This window comes from Anarrhichthys ocellatus, unplaced genomic scaffold (assembly GCF_004355925.1).
Source record: "Anarrhichthys ocellatus isolate YVR2014 unplaced genomic scaffold, GSC_Weel_1.0 scaffold31, whole genome shotgun sequence".
Classification (NCBI taxonomy): domain Eukaryota; kingdom Metazoa; phylum Chordata; class Actinopteri; order Perciformes; family Anarhichadidae; genus Anarrhichthys; species Anarrhichthys ocellatus.
Genome location: NW_022280061.1, coordinates 2,785,391 through 2,807,535, shown reverse-complemented (window position 1 = coordinate 2,807,535; position 22,145 = coordinate 2,785,391). Strand labels below are relative to the sequence as shown.

At 43.9% G+C, this 22,145-nt stretch overlaps 2 protein-coding genes across 3 annotated transcripts; one reads left to right on the top strand and one right to left on the bottom strand.

The window, feature by feature from the left end:
• Positions 1-682: 682 nt before the first annotated feature.
• On the top strand, positions 683-21,557 carry tmc6b (transmembrane channel-like 6b). Of its 2 annotated transcripts, none has more exons than XM_031864484.1 (21): positions 683-749; positions 4,271-4,456; positions 5,193-5,323; positions 5,884-5,994; positions 6,939-7,103; positions 7,212-7,320; positions 7,430-7,514; positions 8,201-8,461; positions 9,000-9,205; positions 9,301-9,445; positions 9,591-9,746; positions 9,979-10,145; positions 10,246-10,336; positions 10,459-10,556; positions 10,647-10,742; positions 10,834-10,909; positions 11,227-11,360; positions 11,934-12,110; positions 12,290-12,368; positions 12,464-12,550; positions 21,310-21,557. In XM_031864484.1, exons 2-21 carry the CDS (start codon positions 4,401-4,403, stop codon positions 21,436-21,438), a joined length of 2,559 nt encoding a protein of 852 aa, XP_031720344.1. In that variant the 5' UTR covers positions 683-749; positions 4,271-4,400; the 3' UTR covers positions 21,439-21,557. The 2 variants fall into 2 exon arrangements, with proteins under 2 accessions (XP_031720344.1, XP_031720345.1); XM_031864485.1 differs by lacking the exon at positions 21,310-21,557 and adding an exon at positions 12,645-13,276.
• notum1b (notum, palmitoleoyl-protein carboxylesterase b) lies at positions 12,859-20,183 on the bottom strand. The gene is made up of 11 exons (XM_031864487.1): positions 19,521-20,183; positions 18,172-18,224; positions 17,964-18,059; positions 17,309-17,369; positions 16,605-16,663; positions 15,877-15,979; positions 15,575-15,766; positions 15,376-15,473; positions 15,132-15,279; positions 14,979-15,026; positions 12,859-14,562 (listed from the first exon to the last, which is right to left on the bottom strand). Exons 1-11 carry the CDS (start codon positions 19,889-19,891, stop codon positions 14,226-14,228), a joined length of 1,566 nt encoding a protein of 521 aa, XP_031720347.1. The 5' UTR covers positions 19,892-20,183; the 3' UTR covers positions 12,859-14,225.
• Positions 21,558-22,145: the final 588 nt, after the last annotated feature.

The window sequence follows — 22,145 nt, the reverse complement described above, 5'->3', positions numbered from 1 at the left end:
GATGGAGCAGTTCATTTGTGGCCTTTTATTGAACGGGAAGTAAAATGTATTTGTGAGATGTGGCAGGTCACACATTCGACCTCACACAGGCTACTCAATGTTGTTGTTTTTGTTCCCATGTGAGGGTCCCGGGACTGAGGATGTGCACAGATTGTAAAGGCCTCTGAGGCAAATTTGTGATTTTTAATTTTGGGCTATACAAAATAACTTGAATTGAATCTATCTTAATCAGGTGTGTTATGTAACGACTTTACTTCCAGTTAAGTTTTTATTAAGTTTCAGCGTAGACTCACTATTTGTAGGTCATGTAACTACTGATATGTTAAATGTATTTAACACTAACTGTCTCGATGAGTTAGACTCTCTTTGTGTTCTGTTTGAGTAGTCAAACACCGGTAGGGGCATGATTTCAAGCCTGAATAGGACTGAACCAAGAGTGTCAACCCTGGGGGGGGGGTCAAAGTTACCTCACTTCTTTATCAGAAGCTGGTGAATCAGTTCAGATCATTGGTGTTTTGGAGAACACGTGTAAGTTGGTATTGTGAATGTGTATAGGTGACTGAAGGTTCAGCTCTCACTTTGTATGGTTTCGTTTGAAGAAGTAGAAACCCAACACCCCTCGGAGAAAATGGTTTCTCCCGCGCTGTCCGGCCGAGCGCATTTTGACTGACATACTGGCGAGCACACACACACGCACACCCACACACACACACACACACACTCAACTGGTTTGTCAAGTTACTGAACGGGTGAGTGAACAACTCTGTGAACGAGTCTTTGTGCAAGTTTTATAAGCTGGTCGCTTCATGTCGCTACCTCTGGATTCCTAAAACCACAGCCTCGTTGTCTCCTCGAAGGTAAAACATTTGTCCACCTAATGAAACTCATTGACGTGTTGAGTATAGCTCGCAGCCTGCCGTTAACATCTAAACTAACATTAAATGACAACAGACAGCAGCACAAGAGAAGTCCGTGTTTTTAAAGGAACGAGCTACTCGTGAGTTTGTCTGCAGAACTAATTAATTATTCACAATCTCGGGTGAATGAATTGTCGTCTGTTGTGCAACGGCAGGGTGCTTTGTTGTGGAAGATCTCTTGGACTTTATTCATGTCATAAACTTTGGGAATATGAACATTGATTGCCACATCTGTGTGTTTATCCACCGGGGTTTACCGTCTCTGTCCTGTAGCCGACATTGAACCGATCACTGTCCTTATTCTGAATGAAGGCAGAGAGACGTGCAGCGCTACGGCCTCACAGCGCAATAACAGTGTAATTGTGTATGTACATGCATGCCTGACTTAATTGCATGCACATTTTTTCTTTTGTCTGCCCTAATCTCCGCTGTTACTATTCTCTGCCTCCTTTGCTCTTCTTGTGTTTTTCCCTTTTTAAATCCGCATTCCCCCATAAACACAAGTGAGTATTGATTTGTACTAAAACACCGAATTGCAGCTCTGCTTATTCAATGTAACCCCCTTGTTCTTGAGGCAAACCGTGATAACTAACAGATAACTGTTGAAATACAAGTATATCTACTGCAATGTTTGCTGGAGCTTTGTGCTTCCTCTATTGCCCCCCCCCCCCCCCCACAGCACTCTGGGAACTGATTTCCATGCAGTTGTTGAAAGCTGTCAGAGTGGACAGATTCCTTCTTACCCCTCCCTTCACTCTCTGCCTCACCCTCGCATCAGCTCATACCTCCTCTGTTTTCTGCACTGGTCTATAAATGTATGCGATGCCTTCCTTGTGTCCAGATTATACTGCTCTCGAGTGCACTTATGTGCGTTTCACACTACTTATTTCCTTATTTTTTAATGGAACAATGTTCTCTAATTGACTTGTAACCCAACTTAAACTCACATTGAATCACCCATCTGTGTTCTGTTATTCCCCATACTTTTCCCGTCTTATTTTATTTGGCAATGGTGCAGCTCAGCTCTGACCCCCCCTGTCAGGGCGGGTTGAGTGTTTGTCCCACCCTCTTAATATATCCTGTCCTGGCTCTACAGTCTCAGAGCACTTCTTCAATACCAATATTCACACATACAGACATTTAAGTCACAAAGAGTCACAGCCAGTCTTGACAGTGCTAGAGGATGACACCCCAGCAACACAGTGGTGTGTAAGGGCCTACAACAAATATATGGAATAGAAAATGGACTGTTAAGAAAAGTGTAACATGATCCTGGAAACATCAGGTAATGAAAAACGTATGTGTGAGAGAGAAGCAAAACAAAACCAGCAGATGTGTGCAGTAGATCAGTAGGTTGCCTGAATAGAACGGGCACAAAAGCAGGATTACCGTTGCCGGTGGTAGAGGGACATTTTTCAGGCGTTCGGTCACGTATTCAGAGCTGCAGCTGATATCATATTCACTCCAGACCAGAACCAGAAAGACCTCCACCCCGGAGCAAAAGTCCGGGTCTCATCATGATTGAGATATTCACACACCCTGTGTTGTTATCAGCCATTACACATTATTACACATCGAACAAACACAACCAACTGCTTGTGCTGTGGTGGAGGTTTGAATCTCTAAGTCTTTGCAGTGAGTGTGAGTCGATGTCGGAGCAGCTTACTGGGAACTCAACCTCCAAGCTCTCTAACGGTTAAGCAATAGTGAGCTTTGCTGTTGTGACTTTCCCAGAATGAGACAAACTCTTTGATGTTTCCCATGTCTGTGTGCAGTTTGGAGGTTTGTTGAATGGCCAGCTTCGCCTAGTTTATCTTAATTACTGGATGTCTGTGGAAGCAAGTACCAACTCTGTGATACAATGTTGTACCGCAGAGCAAAGACTCAACCCTGAGATCCTTTCACAGGAAAATAGCACCTCACTATGAACTTCTTTTTGTGCTGTGGGTGCATGTAAACAGGAAGTCGATCTGCCGTTAATGCAACTTCGAGTGCTTATTGTCAGTGAACTTTGAACTGAATTTTATAGTTGGCCCAGATAGTCATCTTTGGAAACAAAGCTGCGACCCGTTCCCATAGACATCCAGATGTACGTCAAGGCTATTCTTTCACACAGGGCTGCTCGGTCATAACTAAATATCGTCTTTTATTGTCTCTCCGAATAATTAGTTATCGTAAATCAATTCCAAACCGATGAAGTGGTAAATGGTTTGTTACAAGCTAAGTAGGAAACGACAGTGACTCACGTAGTTTTATTTTCTTTAAAATCAATTGATGAATTGAATATGGATACAATAATTAAGGATGAATGGCTGTGACTTAAATACCTGAAAATAATCAATCTATGTTGGCATATTAATGCAAAATTCCATTATTTCCGTAAAAGGACATATTCATTGATTTGCGTCACAATGACCTCATGAATCCAAAGATATCAAAGAGTGAACCGCCACAAGTCTCTGACGGGCAGGAAGTTTGTCTCTCCAGGTATAGTCCATCAACTTCCTCTTAACTGTGAGGTATGTGGGTATATTATCAGAGCAGGTTTTTTTAAAGCCATCGCTAAGAAGAATTTAGAGGTTTTGATTGCGTTTGCTTTGCTTTATCAAAGGCAGGCTTGGAAAGTAAATCTGTCAGAAAAGGTTTGAAGAGTCTACAATGCATATCTGGATCCAACTTCTTTAAATCCCATGTGTATAATATCTTCTGTGATCATGTTGTAAAACAACAGGACGTGTCCTCTCTGGGTCTTTGACCAATGTTGATGAGATTGTTGCGCGTAACTGAGAACAGATTTTGGATGGGGGGAAGTGGGGGCCTTTTTAAATCTGCACAAAGACAGAGGAACCAGCGTGCTTCCTTCAAACCTCTCATATGACACTCGCACACAATGCATCATTCTGTCTCGCTGGTGACACGGTGCTGTCTGACTCGGCCCACATTCCTCATCATAAACCACAATGGAGCTCTCACGACCTAATCTCTCAACTCCATGAGTCACTGTCACCTCACGCTGAAAGCGTGCAAACATGGATGCATGAGATTTTAACAAGTTGTTCTTGTTCATGTGGCCTCAGGTAATTGTAGTCCGTGAGACCCCATTTATACTTTAATCCTCATCCAGATACAGATCAGATATTAATGAAAAGTGTAAACGACACCTTTAGGCGTATAGTTCGTGGTCATACACTCACGTCTTGTTTCCTCACTACACAGTTACAAATGTGCGCAAGACAAGCAGTGACATGACGAGAGCATTCAAATTCCAAGGTCTGTTGGCATTTCCCCCTCACCTGTAATTCACTCGCTTCCCATCGCCCCGCCTCCCCCACCCCGCTCCTCTTCTCTCTCAGGTAGCCGAATAAACACCATGGTGGGAGTGGAGCGCGGGTCTGAACAGGAGAGGGTGTGATCCCTCTGCCATTGGTCGACGAGGAGGCCGACAGCCGCACGCAGATCAAGACTTTAAGAGGAGAAGAAGAAATGGCTCAAAATGTTAACTTTGACCTGAACCACCCGCTCATGGAAGCTGGACTGGAGTAAGTGTTCAAGCAGTCCTCTTATCTCTTTGCGTTCCTCCCGTTGTCTTTCTCTTTGTCGGTGTTTGCTTTGCTGTTTCAATCTGCCGCTATTTAAATTGAAGGCTGTGAGGAAAATGAACCGAGACGACGGGATTAGCTGTGCTCTCTGATGTCTTGTTAGACACTAAACGGGAAGGCGGATGACGACGCGCCTGGTCTCAGGGCTTTCATCTTAAACCATGTGACCAACTACAAACCTCCACTTCATCGTCTTCATAAAATCACTCCTGTTTGTTTGGTTGAACCTTGTTTGAATGTGCTGTGTTTGCTTATCTCTGCGAGAGCGAGCGCTTCCATTTGAAAACAGTCCAGGCATACAGGCTTCTTGTGCTATCTGTGTAAAAGCACTAAGTCAACAGAAAACTGGACTTGCTGTATTTTCTTGTGGGTTTTTTCCCTCTTGCTTTAAGACAAAAACAGTCAGTCCAGTTTGCTTTGACAGGACATCTAGATAGCGCAGGAAGAGGGTCACACAGAACGCAATCTGTGCTTTGCTGCCCACAAATGAATGAAAATGACTTCAGAGAGTCTTTCTGGGCTGTTTGGTTGTAGATCCCCCCCCCATGAGACGACCGGTGACTGAGTCACAAGGTCACCGTGTTTTATCTGTGGTGTACTAAGTGACCAACAGTCCTCAAAGCACAGGCTCTTTGAACCGAACCTGTATGTCTGAGCCCGTGTCGTCCTCTGTCAGGAGCCCAGTAGACGAGGAAGGCGTTCACGACTCGTTCAGCCAGCTGATCGAAGAGCAGAGTCAGAACGAAGGACCGTCTGACGCCTTCGAGCTGCAGCAGCTGCAGAGGCGACTGGACGAGGAGGATCGAGGTACGCCCTGTGTCCTTTCCTAACCACTTCTCCTCGACCTCAGTGGGAAAACGTCACGAGGTCAAGGCAAGAAATGAAGGAGAATTCACAAGTCTTAAGAAAAGACAACCGTGGTGCTCAGAGAATCAGAGTGCACTTACACTCGGCACTGACAGATGTTTTTGTATTTGAGTAACTTTATTTAACACATTGAAAAAGAGTACAGCGACAAACTTGATGCTGTACCATTCGAGTAAGTCCAAAATAGAATCGCACCTTCTCGGAAAAATGTTTAAATTCATCCACAATGCACAATTAAACAGATTGTTATTGTTGGCCGAAGGGTACGTCGCGTTAAATGTTGCTGCCACCAGGAATTGTTGGAAGTGTCTTCTTTTCCTGTCATAAACAATGGTCCAGTGTACCTGAGGCTAAAGGAGAAAAATTACATTTAGACCGTACGACATCAAAACATCTTGTGTCCACCACATCCTCACATTATAGATATTAAGGTTAAAAACTTTCTCTGTCATTCCCAGCTGTAGCAATGTGTTGTTTTTCTTTCTCTTCTAATTCCACAGACAATGTAGCCTACCTGGAGGATGAGGAAAGACAGGGAGACCCCCTCCTGGGTGAACGTTGGTCCTCAGACACCATGAGGATCCTGTCCTCCATGCCCAGTCGCACAATCGGTGAGTCCTTCAGAAGGCCAGAGAAACAAAATAATTTGATAAATGATGTAGTTTTTACAGAAACACAGCAGTGACACAGCCTAATGGTATAGACTGCAGCAGTGTTTGTTATTGTAATATTTAATACCATATATGTCTTAAGGTGGAGCAATCTTCCACCACCGCTGAGAACAAGACTGTTTATTATAGTTCCTGAAAAAGTTTCACCTCACAGGAAACACTGTACGCACATTGACAGACGCTCCTGTTGAATGTTCGTCTACTACTATATGTAACCCACAGAGGTAAGGTAGTGTGTTAGCGTGGGTTAGTCCAGTGGAGCCTGTGGATGCTGCCCGTGTTGAGCTCCAGTGTGAATAATACAAACAGACTGTTTCAGTTGAGCAGAGTTTCGTGGGGAAGCTGTTTGTCTGTCGTCTTCCTGTCAGCGTCTGGCAGGTCAGGTGCCTCAGCTTGTTGTTGGAGATGACTCAATGGTTATCTGATTTCTTCAGCTGGGCCACATCATCTTTTTGTTGGTTTAACCGTCAAACTGCAAACATGAAGTCTTTTAAATCAACATTTTATACTCTTGTAAAATCAGTTTGTTGTGCATGTTTCATTGATTCTTTCATATTGACTGTAGATTACGATACCGCTGTGGTTTTCTTGTTTTTAATGTGTATTTCAAACATTTATTTACCTAAAGTTTGACTGGCAAGTGCCACAGAACAGTTAATTAGACCCGGGGCGCCCCTGTTGCTTAGGGGTTAAGACGCTTTTCATTTAAACTTGTCATGGTTTGAATCCAAACCATGTTGCTTTTTTTTTGTCACGAGTTATTTAATTCAAAACTAGAGATAAAGACGACACATCTTGAGTTTGTTGTTATTGAAACATCAAGAAGTTGTAGAATTCATTGTTGATCCCATCTCTGAACAGTCCGGTCCTCCTCCTCTTGTCAGGTCGCAGCCGGGGAGCCATCATCTCTCAGTACTACAACAGGACCATGCAGCTCCGGAGACGCAGGCAGAGCAGACCCGCCATCCGGGACTTCTCTCGCTCTGCCAGGCCGAGCATACGAGGCTACGGCATGGAGGCGGACAGCACGGACGCAGAGGGCGCCGAGGGTGAGGAGAACGACGTGATGAGACACTTCAAACAAGAACTCATCCGTGTTTGATGAGTTTATAATGTAATCAACGCTGCCCCTGTGTGTGTGTGTGTGTGTGTTACAGCGAGTAAGAAGGAACGTTTGGTGAACAACCTGCAGAACCTGTCGGTGAGCGACAGAGTCGGGATGCTCAGAGCGATGCCTCTCAGTGTGGCTGAGAAGAGTGAACTCAGGTAGATGTGGTCCTTGTTCTCATTAGTCCTGTTTGTTTCACTGTGTTTTTCATGTCTCAGTCTGACTCTCTGTCTCTCTGTCTCTCTGTCTCTGTCTCTCTGTCTTCAGGAGGTTAGCTTTACAAAAGGAGAAAAGGACAATTACTGGCAGTCAAATCCCCTGTTGCAGTCAACTCAAATATTACATAATCATTGTAAGTCACTCACACCACCAGAAACACCTCTCCATGCTCGACTGCCTTTTTATTTTCTCATACGTGGACACCGAGTCCTTCTACCTCTCACAGGGTTTCTAGATACTCTACCAGTTTATGTTTCTAATGAGCCCTTTGTGAATCAACGTCCATTTAGCTATAGTTTTGGATCTGATTGTACGATCTTCATCGGCAGATGAAGTTTGTAGACGTTCATGTTTTCATGTTTCAAGGTGGAAAGTACACTACTAAATATTACGCAACTCTTCCTTGAGTTACAGCCCGTTTATGCACACTTTGAGTTCTTAAAGACGTGTAAACTAATATCAATTCTCTCAAATGATAAGTGGCACACAGAATAATAAGACGTAGGACAGCGCAAGACATTTCTCTTTCTCTTTGCTTGTGTTTGGGTGTCAGTATTTCCTGCAGGTGTTGTTATCTAGGCGGTGTAATCGCTCTGTTGCTCAAGCATGTATGGCTCTGAGGATGTGAGTCAGATTTCAGACTCTAAACCACAAACGTGTGTGTGCATTTTGCCCGGATTGTACTGCTGCATTGTGAGTCACTTTTTGTAGAACATGGATAAGTTTCTGTCTAAAATAATAATGCATACTGTCCTGTAGAGAATAAGTGGTTGTTGTTTTCGAGATTACAGTGATTTCTCCCACACTTTCTGCTCCCAGGGTGCCAGACAGAGTTGGTACAGCTGGCTGTCCTTCCTGCACTCCCTGCAGCTGTGGCAAGTGGCGCTGAAGAGAGTGAGCGGGCGCTTCGGCACTGGCGTCCTCTCGTACTTCCTGTTCCTTAAGACCCTACTCTTCTTCAACTTCTTCTTGTTCCTGGTGACGGGTGCCTTCATGGTGCTGCCTCAGGCGGTGCACCCTCCGGTGCTGCCCGAGGCGTGGAGACGCTCCTTCTCTGGACTGGAGCTCCTCACCGGAGCGGTGAGCCGTGTGCTGTTGCGACATGTTATTGCAACACCTGTAACACTCGCACGCTGCGAGGCCTCAGTTTTCGAAAGAAACACCGACCACATCCTTGATGTGTCCTGATGCTTTAGGCCTGTATGATGAGTTTACAACAACAAAGCCGCCTTTAAAAAGATGGAATCAAAGTCCCCATCCACTGAAAAGGTTACCTCACTTGCATATGTTTGAGCCTCACAGTACTGAATGTAACACCAGAAGAATGTTTCCGCATGTATCTGCTGAGGGGGGGAGTTCCTCTGTGCTCCCCTTACACCTCAGTTTAAGACGAGTCATTTTGTAACATCACAAGTTAGAATAACAATTATGATTCAATATGCAACTCACACGAGAGTGAAGAGGAAAAAGTAGGAGACATCTCGAGTCCAACAAAAAACATGTGCTTATTCATACATTTAAATAGTATTGTTTAGGTCTTTAAACGTGTCTGTAGGGGATCTTTTAAGTCTGAAACTATACTAATAAGGTCAATATTCATATTCTCCTTTTGTCTCAGGGCTACTTCTCCGACACAGTGATGTACTATGGGTACTACTGTAACTACACACTGAGTAGGAGCTGCAAGGATGATGATGGAGGGCACAACGTCTCTTCGTCCAATGGAACCAGGGTGGACTGTGGACTCTCTTACAACATGCCGCTGGCATACTTTTTCACCATAGGAGTGTCTTCCTTCATCACGTGTATCATTCTTGTGTACAGGTACAGGGTTGTTGTACGTTTTAACACAAACTGTACTAACATTAAATGTAATAATCATATCTCAGGAAGCATGCTGTTGTGCAATTTCCCAACAGCATGTCGAAGTCGTTCGGTCAGAGCTTCCGAATCGACACCTCTCACAGCATTTTGGCCATGAAGGTCCTCTGCTCCTGGGACTTCAAGGTCATTAAGAAAACATCTGTCAAACTCATGTCTGAGAACATCTGCACCCAGCTCAAGGTGCATGACAGCACACACGCACAAAAACACATCATCCCTCTCTTTGTCTCTTTCTTTGTCACATAATTGGCCGGTAGGAATGCGATGATTCTGGTTCCATCCCATAATCCCTGCCCTGTCCCTCTCCCCGTGTCCTCCTCTCCAGGAGCTGCTAGCGGAGGTGAATCATAAGGACGTCAAGAAAACTGTGGGCCAGAATCTGTGGAGAGCGATGGTTCATGGCCTGGCGTGGGCCATCTGTATAGCAAGCACCACTGCCTGTGTGCTCGCTGTTTACTACTTCTCTGGTCACATGCATCAGGTGAGGCGGGGTGGTTTCAGGGTCCAAAGTCAACATTTTTATTGGTGAATACTCAGACTTCAGGCTGTTTGTTGTCCTTTATTACGCAGTCTTTGGTCTTTATGTTTCTTAAAGCAGCCATTATACAGGACGTCCCTTCCTAGCGACCGTACTTAGTTTCTGTCAGACTGTCATCCAATCAAAAGCCATCAGTAACATTAAAGAGCACATGGTCGTTCTCTCTCCCCAACAGAACCTCCAGCAAAGTTCACGTAGTGTCCCCCAGAACCCCTTGAGCCTGCTGGCTCTCCCCGCGGTGGTCTCCCTCATCAACCTGCTGCTGCCCGGCCTGTTCAACCTCGCAGCCTGGATGGAGGACTACGACTCGCCTTCAGTGCGCACATACGTCGCCATCGGCAGGTAAGAGCAGAGGAACTGCATTTTGAGCGTTCACAGATGTCCGAGTTTAAGAAAGCGCCGTGCCGATGGTAACATGTCGTGGGCTTGTCTGCGTCTCTAGAAACTTGATGTTGAAAGTCAGCGTGCTTGGAGTCCTGTGCTACCACTGGCTGGGTCGGGTGGCTACTGATCCTAAAAGCATTGGACTGAAGGTAACAAAAGATGGGACATCATTTTGTCCAGGAATATTGATTATCTTGATCATTTGAGTTGCTCAGTGTGGTATTTCTCTAATCGATGACTCTGTGCTCTGTTTTGATAATATTGTCTCCAGTGCTGGGAGAGTTTTGTTGGCCAGGAGCTTTATCGTTTCCTACTCATGGAATTCATCTTCACTCTACTGGACACCTTGTTTGGAGAGTTTCTTTGGAGGTTATATTTGCTTTTTTGCATTAAGTTTTAAAATGTATTCTCGCTTAAAACACGAGCGCCTCTAAACTCACTTCCTCCTGTTGTCTGCAGGTTGTTTTCTGAGAAGGTGCTGAAGAGGAGGAGGAAGCCAGTGTTTGATATCGCCAGGAACGTCCTTGAGCTCATCTACGGACAGACGTTGGCCTGGTACCAAACTCACTGTTGAGACGCACACACAGTCTTGTTCAGTAAAGTTAAGTAGTTTGTGTGTAATGACAATGAACTTTGTGTTTTTCAGGTTGGGTGTTCTCTTCACTCCTCTCCTGCCCGCGGTGCAGATTTTCAAACTCCTGCTGCTGTTCTACATTAAAAAGGTACTTAAAAGGAAATACTCAAAATAAAATAACAATAAATCCTTTAATTTCCCCAGTTATTTCTTAGTGTTATACTTGAAATTATCATCTGTGGCCGTGTGCCTCCAGAGACTTCCTGCCTGTTAGACAGCTTCAGATGTCTGCTAAATGCTATCTTATTTTGCCATTTGACTTCTTGTCTGGACCATGAACGTTCGTCTGTGATCACAGTAGTTTGACATCGAAACCTTATCTCTTCGTGGAGCCCTAGCTTTGTCAGATTTGTGATGATGGAGGCGGTGACCCTGGACTCTGGTCTCTCTTTTCTCTCCCCACAGAGCAGTGTGATGATGAACTGTCAGGCCCCCAGGAAGCCATACAGAGTCAGCCAGATGACCACCGTCTTCATCACTCTCCTCTGCTTCCCCTCCTTCCTCGGTGCCTCTGTGTGTGTCACGTACACCATGTGGAGGTACACACACACAATTTTGTGCTGCTAACCCATCCCAACCAAAAATAATCATTTTCTTATTAGGGTTTGGAAAACAAATGACCTTACATGACACCTTCTTTAATACTAATAAACACACACTGTATGCACACACACTGCTGTCTACGGATGTCTAGATAGCGAGATAAGTGAGAAAAACATTCTTGTGATGATCAAAGTCTGATCAAAATAGTTTTCTCCTCTGTGTTTACGACTTAAGAACAGCCGAAAAAAGGTGTAGTCGGGTATAAAAAGGATTTTTGTTTGTTGTTGTAATACTCATTTCATCCACAAGAGGCACCACTCTACACACAATATATGTGCCTTTTTATTTAGAGTGCATGGTGAAATTAAAACACGCATGCTTTTAATTCTATTCAGAACATTAGTGCAGAGCCGGTTCAGGACGTGGTTGTTTGGAGCGCGGCCGTTAGTCTTTGTCTGAGTGGTGGTGATATATTGGACACTTGTCAACCATGGCCAGAGTAAAAAAAAAAAAGATCAAATAAATGAAGAGTCGTGTGTGACACAGGCAGTCTTAATATCTGTCCTCAGCCTCACTCCCTCCTCATCGTGCGGTCCGTTCCGTGAGCTCAAAACGATGTTCCAGGCGGGGAAGCGATGGGTGCAAGCGCTGGAAAAAGATAACCCCAACCTGTCCTGGCTGGCCACGGCTCACTCCTACCTGGTGGAAAACCCTCTCTTTCTGTTTGTGGCAGCAGGCATCTTCCTGTGAGTACACACACACACACACACACACACACACACACACACACACGTAGATACAGCAAGCTGTCATAAAGCAAGCAGCAGTACACCATCATTCTGCTTTATTATTGAGTATTATGAGTGCTGAACTAGTCGGTGCTGGTTGTATTGATCTGATGCACTCTGTCGTTTCCTCCCGTCAGGATTGTCATCTACTTCCACAGTCAGGTGGTGGACGGGCAAAGAAAGATCATCGGATTACTACAGGAGCAGATAGAAAATGTAAGACATCACCGACATATAAACAGCTCTGTGTCGCTATCTGTCAATATACTGATCAATCTGGTTGACGTCTGCTTCGTCACCTCTCTGCGCAGGAGGGAGAGGATAAGAAGTTTCTGATCACTCGCCTCCAGTCGATCCACGAACAGAAACGAACCCCTGCTCGAAGACTCGCCAGTCAGGTCAGTCTCTGCTGCTCTGGTGCTTCACTAAAACAATCTTCACACCCTGGCCTCCTCTCACCTCCGGCGTTTTGTTTTTTAAATTTTCCTTCAGGACTCCCGATGTTGAGATCCTCCAGTTGATAAAGATGCTCAATTCTATGAGCACTGATGTCTGGAGAAACCTCAAACCAGCTTGGCTATAACTGGAATAATAAAAAGGAACGACAACACTATATATCACCAAATCCAAATGTATTATTCATTTTAAATTTGGCTACGAATTTACTGGCAAAACAAACCAAGTGAAGACATCGGGTGACACAAAGCTGTCTGCTTTATACAGTCCTGTTTATAGATGAAAGGCCGGAACTCAAACTTTAGGAAGTCAAATGTTACAGACGGACAGAAAAAGTGATGTTAATCAGTTCACGTGGATTTCAGTCATCTCTCGTAAAAAGCACTTTCATATCAACTGTGAACAAATAGTTTTTAATATTTCTTGTGCAAAACACTGTATGTATGCTACAATGTTTTTTTTAATGCTTTGAATTTGTTTTAAATCATTTTATTGGTATGCATGTTGTACATTCGGTAACGTTGGGATGTTGTGGATGTGAGTATGATAATACTGAAAATGAAATCTTGTTTTTCCATTTTATTTTCCCGGTTTTCTGAGTTTCTCCTTTAGGGTGACAGCTGCCACTGTATTGTCATACTATAGTGATTAAATTATGTTTTATCATATCAGCACGTACTTGTTCTCCTTGTATAAAGTGTGGGCACGACTACAGCACAACAACAACAACAATCGTTTTTCAACAGTCTGAAAATAATATGGATACAGTTTGTACTATTGGCATTAATAGTACTTATGGTTATAATATATCAAGTAAACATGCAAATACAAAAGTAAAAGGTATGGAGACACTGTTACAGCAGCTAACTGTATTTGACTATAAGATACAACATACTAGATATTCTCAGTAGAAAAATAGTTTTCTCACTTTTAAGTACCCTGAAGAACAAAGTAATAACCTTAATATTTGTACCGTTTTATTAGTAAATATTACCCATTCAATTATTATTTTTCCAAAAATTAGAAAAAGCAGCATATTTGGATGAGGGTAGAAACAGCAGCAGCGTCGATGGATCTGTGAATGTGGAGAGTCGACCGCACCAGATCACCACAAAACAAACCGGGAGGTGTTTTCAATCTTGTTCTTTCCCATCAAAACTATTTGAGACTTCCATCATGACAGTCTCAACTGCACTCGCATATAGTACGGTATGCTCTGTATACACACACACACACACACACACACACACACTGTACCCACCTTTCATTGTGTTTGTGTACACCTCGCAATACTAGCATGTCTACACAACATATCTATATCTATGTGTTAAAACAAGTGATCCCTTATGTTGTGTTTAAACAGCTTAACCGTTCTGGTTTGATTGTATCTGACTCAACCTTTCAGGCACTCGTGAGTTTTCGAGTCGTTTGGTTTTTCAGAAGTTGGGTCTTGTTTGTCGTTGCTGGAAGATGACGTTTGGAAGTATTGCCAGTTTTCTCTTTTGAGTTAAGTTTTCATGCTCCTGATGTCTTCCATTTATGTTCGGCGTCTTCTTTTCTCTGCACAACTCCTCACTGACGCTACGCTAACATTTCTGCGCTTTAAAGAAAAGCAACTCAGCTCCCGTTATTGAGCATGCCCAGTAGCTTCTTGGGGTCCATCCCGTGCTGCTGGGCCATCTTCTGCACGTCGAAGCCCATGTGCTTTAGGAACTGGATGGCGCTCATCTCCTGTCCCGTCAGCTGGTCGCGAATAGTCGGGCAGGTGGGATTGCAGTGAGGCCACGGGCAGCTGTCAATCAGATGTAGTGGGCAACCCCTCACGGGTGGCGTCTTGTGCTTTTCGTGGTTGCGGTTGCTGCCGTTGGTGTGGTTGTTGTCTTGGAGGCTTCGGTCCCAGCAGTGGAGGGCTCTGGGCAGAGAGGTGCCTTTCACCTGAATGTCCATCCAGTAGCTGCACAGTGAAGACACAGTGAAGAGAGTCATATATGTTATTACAATGTGAAATCTGCATACTTACATACAGTCTTTGTGTACGGCTTTAAATGATTATCGGATTATGTATAATGTAACACAATGATTGTGCGATATGATGATGTATCCCACCATGGTTTCTGAGACTAACTGTGTTTACATAAACATAATGAAGAAGTTTGATATGGAGCCCTTCAATTCGCTTTTAGGAATTGTTATCAATGTATGTTTTCAGTGGGACATTTTACATTCTGCCCTCTGGTGGACAAAATATGACACTGTTTCTAAGGTAACGCGAGACATTTCTTTGACAATGTCTAGTTAGAAGCAGAGTATTTGAAACAATTATTAATGGAGAGAAACTTTAAGATGTATTAGAAAGTTTTATTTACTTACGTTCTAGTGATGAGTACATGCGACAGACAGGCCGGAGAAAACATCGCCCTGCCATTCAAAACACAGAATCACACAGTCAACAAAACGGTTTCTGTTACTTTACTGTGTGTGTGTGTGTGTGTGTGTGTGTGTGTGTGTGTGTGTCATTCTTACGGTACGTCGCGTAGCGTGCTCCTCAGTTCCTGTGCCAGGTTCTGTATGTATCTCCACTGGCCCTCGTTGACGGGCTGCCCGGTCAGGTGGATGTTGTCGACCGTCAGCTGGGCCTCGTCAAACAGCCACTGCACCACGAACACCGGGCCTGGACGGGGGAGAGGACGCACTGCAGGTCAGACTTCAAGTGACACAGCCGCCTGTCTCGTTAGCATCTGCGTCAGCCATGTGGAGGAGCACTCACTTTTTAGCGTGGGGAAGACTTTATATCCAAAGAAACACTTCCACTCCTCTCCCACATGAGCCTGTCTGCAGCTCTCTGGCACCAAACCGCCCCAGTACCTGCAAAGTATCACCGCTTTACAAAATCTGTACGGCCTCTGAACCTTAGCTTCTTAACCTCCATCAATCTAGCCACCTCTTCCTGCTGCCACCTGTCCTACCTGATACCTCTCTTTATGGCCTCAGTGGGGGCACAGCTGATGGTGTCCAGGCAGTCTGTGGGTTTGTACTGTCTGTTGTCCAGGAACCATCCGGAGTCAGCCAGGCCCCTGACCCGCACCCCTCGCTGGCCCTGCGACTCCAGCTGCTCTGCAACGTGGTCCACGTTCAGCAGGACACCTGTGCCGCCCGCACTGGTGACGGGAAGAGTCAGATCAGAGGGTGCAAGTGAGCTGCTATCTTTGGTGAAACACACACACACATACAGACGGCAACACACCCACACATTACGTGCTGAACTGACCTGCTTCCTGCCAGAAGCAGAACCTTAGCATTGTCCAGACCTTTTGTCAGCAGCTCATTCACCACCTCCTTAATGATCAGAGAGCCCATAAACGCATAATCACCTGAGAAGAAATATGTGTTTTCATTATTGACATAGAGCCACATGACACACTCCTCGCTCTGACTATGAACTCTACATCTGTGTTACACAGCTGCTGTACACAGTGCAAGATAGCTTACACTTTAAAGATTTAAAAATAATGTAGAGGGTATATTTAAACAGACATCAGGTAGAGCAGTCATCCAGAGATTTGAATCGGGTCGGCAAATACATTAGCACAATTTCTTACGTAGTCTTTAATTTAACATTTATATCTGCGGGACACCTTTTAGCCACATGAGGGAGCCTGAATGTTTACATGTTTCTGATGATGAGCAAGATAATAAGGTTTATTATGTGCTTAATTTACAGGGTTTAATGCAAAAGGCCCATTCATTTATCCATACTCCAAAAGGCACCTGACCGATTACATTGAATTATACTCAACTTGACAATTAACGACTAGTTCTTTGTTTGTAGCTATGGCATTTTGGAAGTAATAATTCATCTGAAGTTGAAAACTGTAAAGTTGATATGAGAGCTAAAAGCTGCCACACAACAAAGGCACAGAAAACTGAACTCTGGTCTGTTTGCTCTGCCGTTAGAGAGCAGATCTACAAGCTCACAGATGATTTATTGTGTCTTACTGTGATCTGTCTTCGGAGTGGCTCCGCTCCACACATCACTGGAGCAGTACGGGATGAAGCTACAATAGAAAGAGAGAAACTCTTTCATTTGAGCCAGTTCACTGACAGCTGACAGATACAACAGTTGTACAAATAACAGCCAACCTGGCTGTGTGACGGTAGACTGAACACAAACAAAGTGTGTGTGTGTGTTCAAAGACAGAGAGCTGTTGTAGGATGTGATGGGTGTGTATTATGTAACAATGACAAGTAGCTGCTGGAACAGAACAGGATCTGACTGACTGTTGTCGGGCACTAGTGGTCTTTTTTTATGTATAAAAAGATGATAAATGGCAAAAACAATAACGGCAAGGGAAGCAAAAGTGTCTAGTTATGTCTTAGATGTACTTATTGTAACTGGAAGTAGCAATTAAAGAAAAAGTCTTGACATAAATAACTTGAATAAATGCAGAGAAGTAAAGGCTTAGTGTGAAAAGTCAATTCTATAAAGAAAAGTCCCCGTCAGTGTGCTAAATGAGTCACCTAGCATCATATTATATAAACATTATCACTTGCATGTTGAAGCGTGTATAGTGGAAAGTAAACACAATCATGAACGCACTAAAGACCATAGCTTCATACAGTGGAAATAGTCCTATAAAGCACCACATGTCAAAAAGATGTCTAATAACTAAAATCATATTTTGAGAGACACGAGTTCTTACACCATGTTGGCGTTCCACCAGTGAGGGTTTTCCTCTGGCTGAGGAGACAGGATTCCTGTTCCTGTGAGATAAAGAAGGTGAGATCCAACATTTAATGCCCTCATCGTAAAAGAGGTTAAAATCATAGGGTACTTGTTGAAAGTCACAAACCTTGATGTATAGTGTATTTTGATGTATGAAGTGTTTTTTTTACTGTATCTGTGTGTGTCTGTGTGTGTGTGTGTGTGTGTGTATGTGTGTGTGTGTGTGTGTCCGTGTATGTGTTTTCCCTGTGGTCAATAAGTCATTAACTTTTCCTGCTTTGGTCAGCATTTACATGCAGGCATTGAGGAGCTCTGTGTAAAGATGGTGGAGAGAGAGAGTCATAAACAAACAAGTAGTCCCCTGATGGCCGGAGGGGGGAAAAACCAGAGAGTTTGACTTTGAAAGATTAATGCAAACTCAGCTAAAGAGGAAACACAAACATGTCTATGAATCTCCTTCATTCAGGGGATTTTTTTTTTTTTTCAACTGGGGAAAGCAACATCTCAGAGGGGCTGAACAGAGAGTTTGTAACAGCTGCAGGAACCAACTCGGCCATGCGTGTACATGTTTGTGCATAAGATGTGTGCTTTGATTGTGCTGCACACAACGCAGGACGTGCGTGTCTTGTTACCTGTTCTGGTTTGCGGCCATGTGGTGGAGCTCATCAGTCTCCTCATTGTCTCATACCTGCTGTCACAGGTCTGCCTGTTGAAACAGTACCATCCACCTGAACAACACACACACACACACACACACACACACACACACACAGTTAACATGTTACATTGAGTTGTGTTTCCCTGTAATGAGCTCTACATCTGTGTTCGGTTCATCCTCACCTTGTAAGAACAGCAGCCACCTCTTGCTGCCTTTGGACTCCTTGATGTAGTACCTGTGTCAAGCATGCACACACAGATTAATACACACACACACACACACACACACACACACACACCACAAGCTACACAGTAGGGATGCTTCCTTTGATCCTCCTGACATGAAGTATTTGGCTCTGATCGCACCGCTAAAAATGCATCACAGCAGGAGTCTGCTTAGTGGCTTCAACAGCTCAAATTGATTATTTAAAAACAGAAAAAACGCATCTTATCTACCCAACAGCGTTTCATTTATTTGGTGACTTAATACTGTTTAATGTACTGGTAATTAAATCCTGTTTGATCAAATTAAAGCATAACAATAATACCTCGCTTTTCTAAAAGCTAACCCCAAAAAATGATTCGGTTCTGAGGATTTGTTTCTGATGTAATGTTCGTCTCTGTGAACAGCTACAGTCTGTTGTATTTGGCTGCACCGCCTCACCCGTTAATGATACAGGAGTCATATTCATTCCCAACAGACTTGTGATCCTTTCAGTCTATCACATCAAAAGTACTGAGATGTATTATTTCTGCCTCTTTTCAGAGCACATTGAATTAATCAGCCTCTGGAACACGGTGCCCTTTATCCATTCCTTCACTTTTTTGTGTGTGCAAATTTGACTAAAAATGAGATCTTGCGCTGATCTGCTGAAGATTTTCACTCATACTTTTTACTCTTACAGTAGCTGCTGAGAATGACAGCCTGCTGATCAAAACTGTACTCTGACTTGGACACGTTGTTGGTCCAGTGAGATGATTGTGAGATGTGTTTTAGTCCATAACCAAGACTGTCCAAGTCCAACTGATAGATTAATTTGCAAGTTGTTATGATTCATAAAAGTCCATGATTCTTGTATTTGTTCCACTGTAGCGAAAACTATCATTATAATCGATCTTCATCAGTCTGGTTTTAATGCAAATACCTGACTCAACAACTTTAGTCCATCAGACTAAAATCAAATCATCCCTGCAGGGTAGGAAGCGTTTGCCTCTCTATCGGGTGCGCGCATGCATAGTGTCGTGCTTAGCCATAGTGCTCAGCGGCAGCGCGCACTGCCTTCACTCTGATCTGGTCCTTTGATCCATTTTAGTCACATCCGGAGTGTAAATGGACTGAAGGGCAGGCAACTAAACCACCACAGTAAAACAAACTGGATGTTAGACGAAGCAGATCGGAACTAAGCCTCTGCGTATTCATGGCTTTATTAACCCCCAAAAACGCACTGCACACCAGTATGATGACAGGTCTTTTAAGTGCCATGTTCTGAGTTATTGACAACGTCTAGATGCAGCGCATCCGACTCACTTACCCTGCTGCTGACCCATCATTGCAAGTCACAGTTACATTCTTCAAAAAGTGCAACTTCATGTCTTGATCCAGCTTCTGCGCAGAGCACGGGTACAGCGACTGCGCCAAGTTCTTTATCTGTACCACAAAGTTGTCCATGTTGCCCTCCACGGCTGTAAAGTCTAAGGGAAAGCTCTCTGCTCCTTCCACCCGCTCCCTGTGCGCAAGTGGCTGCTGCTGCTGCTGCTGCTGCTGCGCCCGCAGACTTTGCGTCCGACGGCCGTGTTGGCTCCTCGCCTCCACCGGTGCGCTCACGTGGATGAAGAGCAGCAGCAAGCAGGAGCGCACCGCAGACCGACCGGCCCAGCTCCTCAGCACACCACGGATCTGCATGTCTAATTGCTACTGGAAAACGTATCTCAAATGTGTGTAAGGAACTTCAACAATACACAGGATATTTAAGAGTCGTTTGAAAAGTTCAAAGTTCTTTGGAAACGCTCGGAGACCTTTAGGAAGTTATCGCTCATGAAAGGTGAGCAGAAGGAACTCAGGTTATGGTCTTGCATGGTGCCTTGAGAGATGGAGAGCTGGTTTAAAATTCACATCGGATGCATGTGACGCAGTCCCCACATCACTTAAATCCTAAAATTGTGAGGAGTTAAAGCGTAATTACGCGCGTCGTGGAAGTCCCTGAAGCCAGTCTCGTTCAGCCCAGACCCTGGTCCAGGTCTTGGTCCAGGTCCTCATGAGCTGTGGACCAAGTGGAATTTTATGTAACTGCACCGTCCCCCTCCCCCTGCCCCGTGCTTCTCACTCCCGCGGGCCAATCGTTATTATCGTTGGCTGATGCTCCTCGCGGGGCGTCGGTCTCACACCAAGAGTGTGCGTATGCCTGGTACGCCCCCTCAGTCGGTTCACTCGCTGCTCTCTTTGATGTAATGTCATCGTACCGCGCTGCCTTTGAAGTGTCTTCGATTGAATATGGTGTGTGAAGGAGCCCCGTTGGACAGGCTGCGGAGGGTCACACCATGAGTCAACACAATCAGGTTGATACACGTGTTTCATCTCACAGAGAAGAGTCCGTTCAAATGCATTTCACAGGTGCTGATTAGAAACGAATCGAGTTTTTTATGTTTTGAGCCCATCGAGGTTCAGAGCAGCTCATCAACTTTTACTCCAAGAAAGACTGAATCCTGAGGGTTGTCTTTCCCTTCAGAGGTCTCCTTTTCCTTTAGGCTGCCATTCTCTATTTCTTCATTGTTGAAGACAGGAAAGGCTTTTTTGGTTTCACCTTTATGTGGTTGAAGCACTTTGATAGAAAGGTGTCCACTGTTTCTTCAAAGATTTCCAGGTTCCAGTGTTTCTTTCCCTCATCCTCATCTAAAGCACTTTTTTAAACTTGTAGTCTCTTTGAAATGTGTCCTGAATCTAATGTGTCATATACTGATCCAATTTATAAAAGCTCTTCTTTTATTCACTTCAATAGAAACTGTTAAAATCAGTATGATTTAACATCTTGAAGTCTAACGTTCAGCAAGACTGCCATTACATTTTTGTTTTCTAACTTTGATAGGTTTTAGAGATTTGCAAGAGAGGAAATCCTGTTTTTAATAAGTGATGATTAAAGGCTTTTTTTGGTGAAAATGTTGTGTAAAGACACAGATGCCTTGTTGTGCTTTAACGCTCCATCAGGCAGTTTTGAAGTTGCAGATGGAGGAAGGAAACTGATTGTTTGTTTGTTTATTCAGACGGTGGCAATTTCCCCCCTGAACTGAGATCTGTATTCACCTCTCCCTCTCCCTCTCTTTTAGGTGGATTCTGACTCTGAATGTCTAAATGTTGCTGCAGCGGTAACTCAGTTGGTTGTATGCCCTCTGAAGCTCTGGCTTCACACCTCTCCATCTGTTGGCAACACGTGTTGTGTTGTCTGTCCAGTCTGATTCCTGCTTTGATCCAACTTGAATCATGCTGAGAGAAAACGGTCTTGATTCTCTATGTCGGTGCAGGACGTCTGTCAAACTACATATGAAGTCAGACATATGTGGAACAGATTGGATGTGTTGTTGGCAGTTATCTTCTTCTCCTATGAGGGTCGCTACACCTAAAGCAGGCTTGTTTAGCCAGATTCATAATGAGTTGGTTATGTTGTGTAATATCATGTTTTTGAATAAGTCATAGGCTACTAAAGGTCAGGACAAGAATTGTAAACAAATTCTGAGCTTTATTTGGGATTTAACTAATCTATCTTAAAGAGATCTCAGCATCCATTTGTTAAGTGGACATAGAACCCTTTGGTTTACAATTTAAGGCTCAAAGATGAGTCTTCTATAAAATAAAAATATATTCAAATGATGTTGGTCATATGGACAAATTTATAAGACAAACTCAGATTTTCCTAGACAGGGAATGAAACAAAGAAACTGATGGATTGAACCACCTCATGAGGTTTATTGACATTCTTAATAATATTCTAAAACTTGAATACAGTAGATTTACAAGGTTACACATGAGATGACTAATAAAAAGTAAACATAAGTGGTTTCAGTGCAGAGGGGGCTCGCTCTGCCTTCCCTGATATATGTTGCATGTACACACATGCATGATACACACATGTATGTGCAGCATTATACCAAGAAAATATTATATT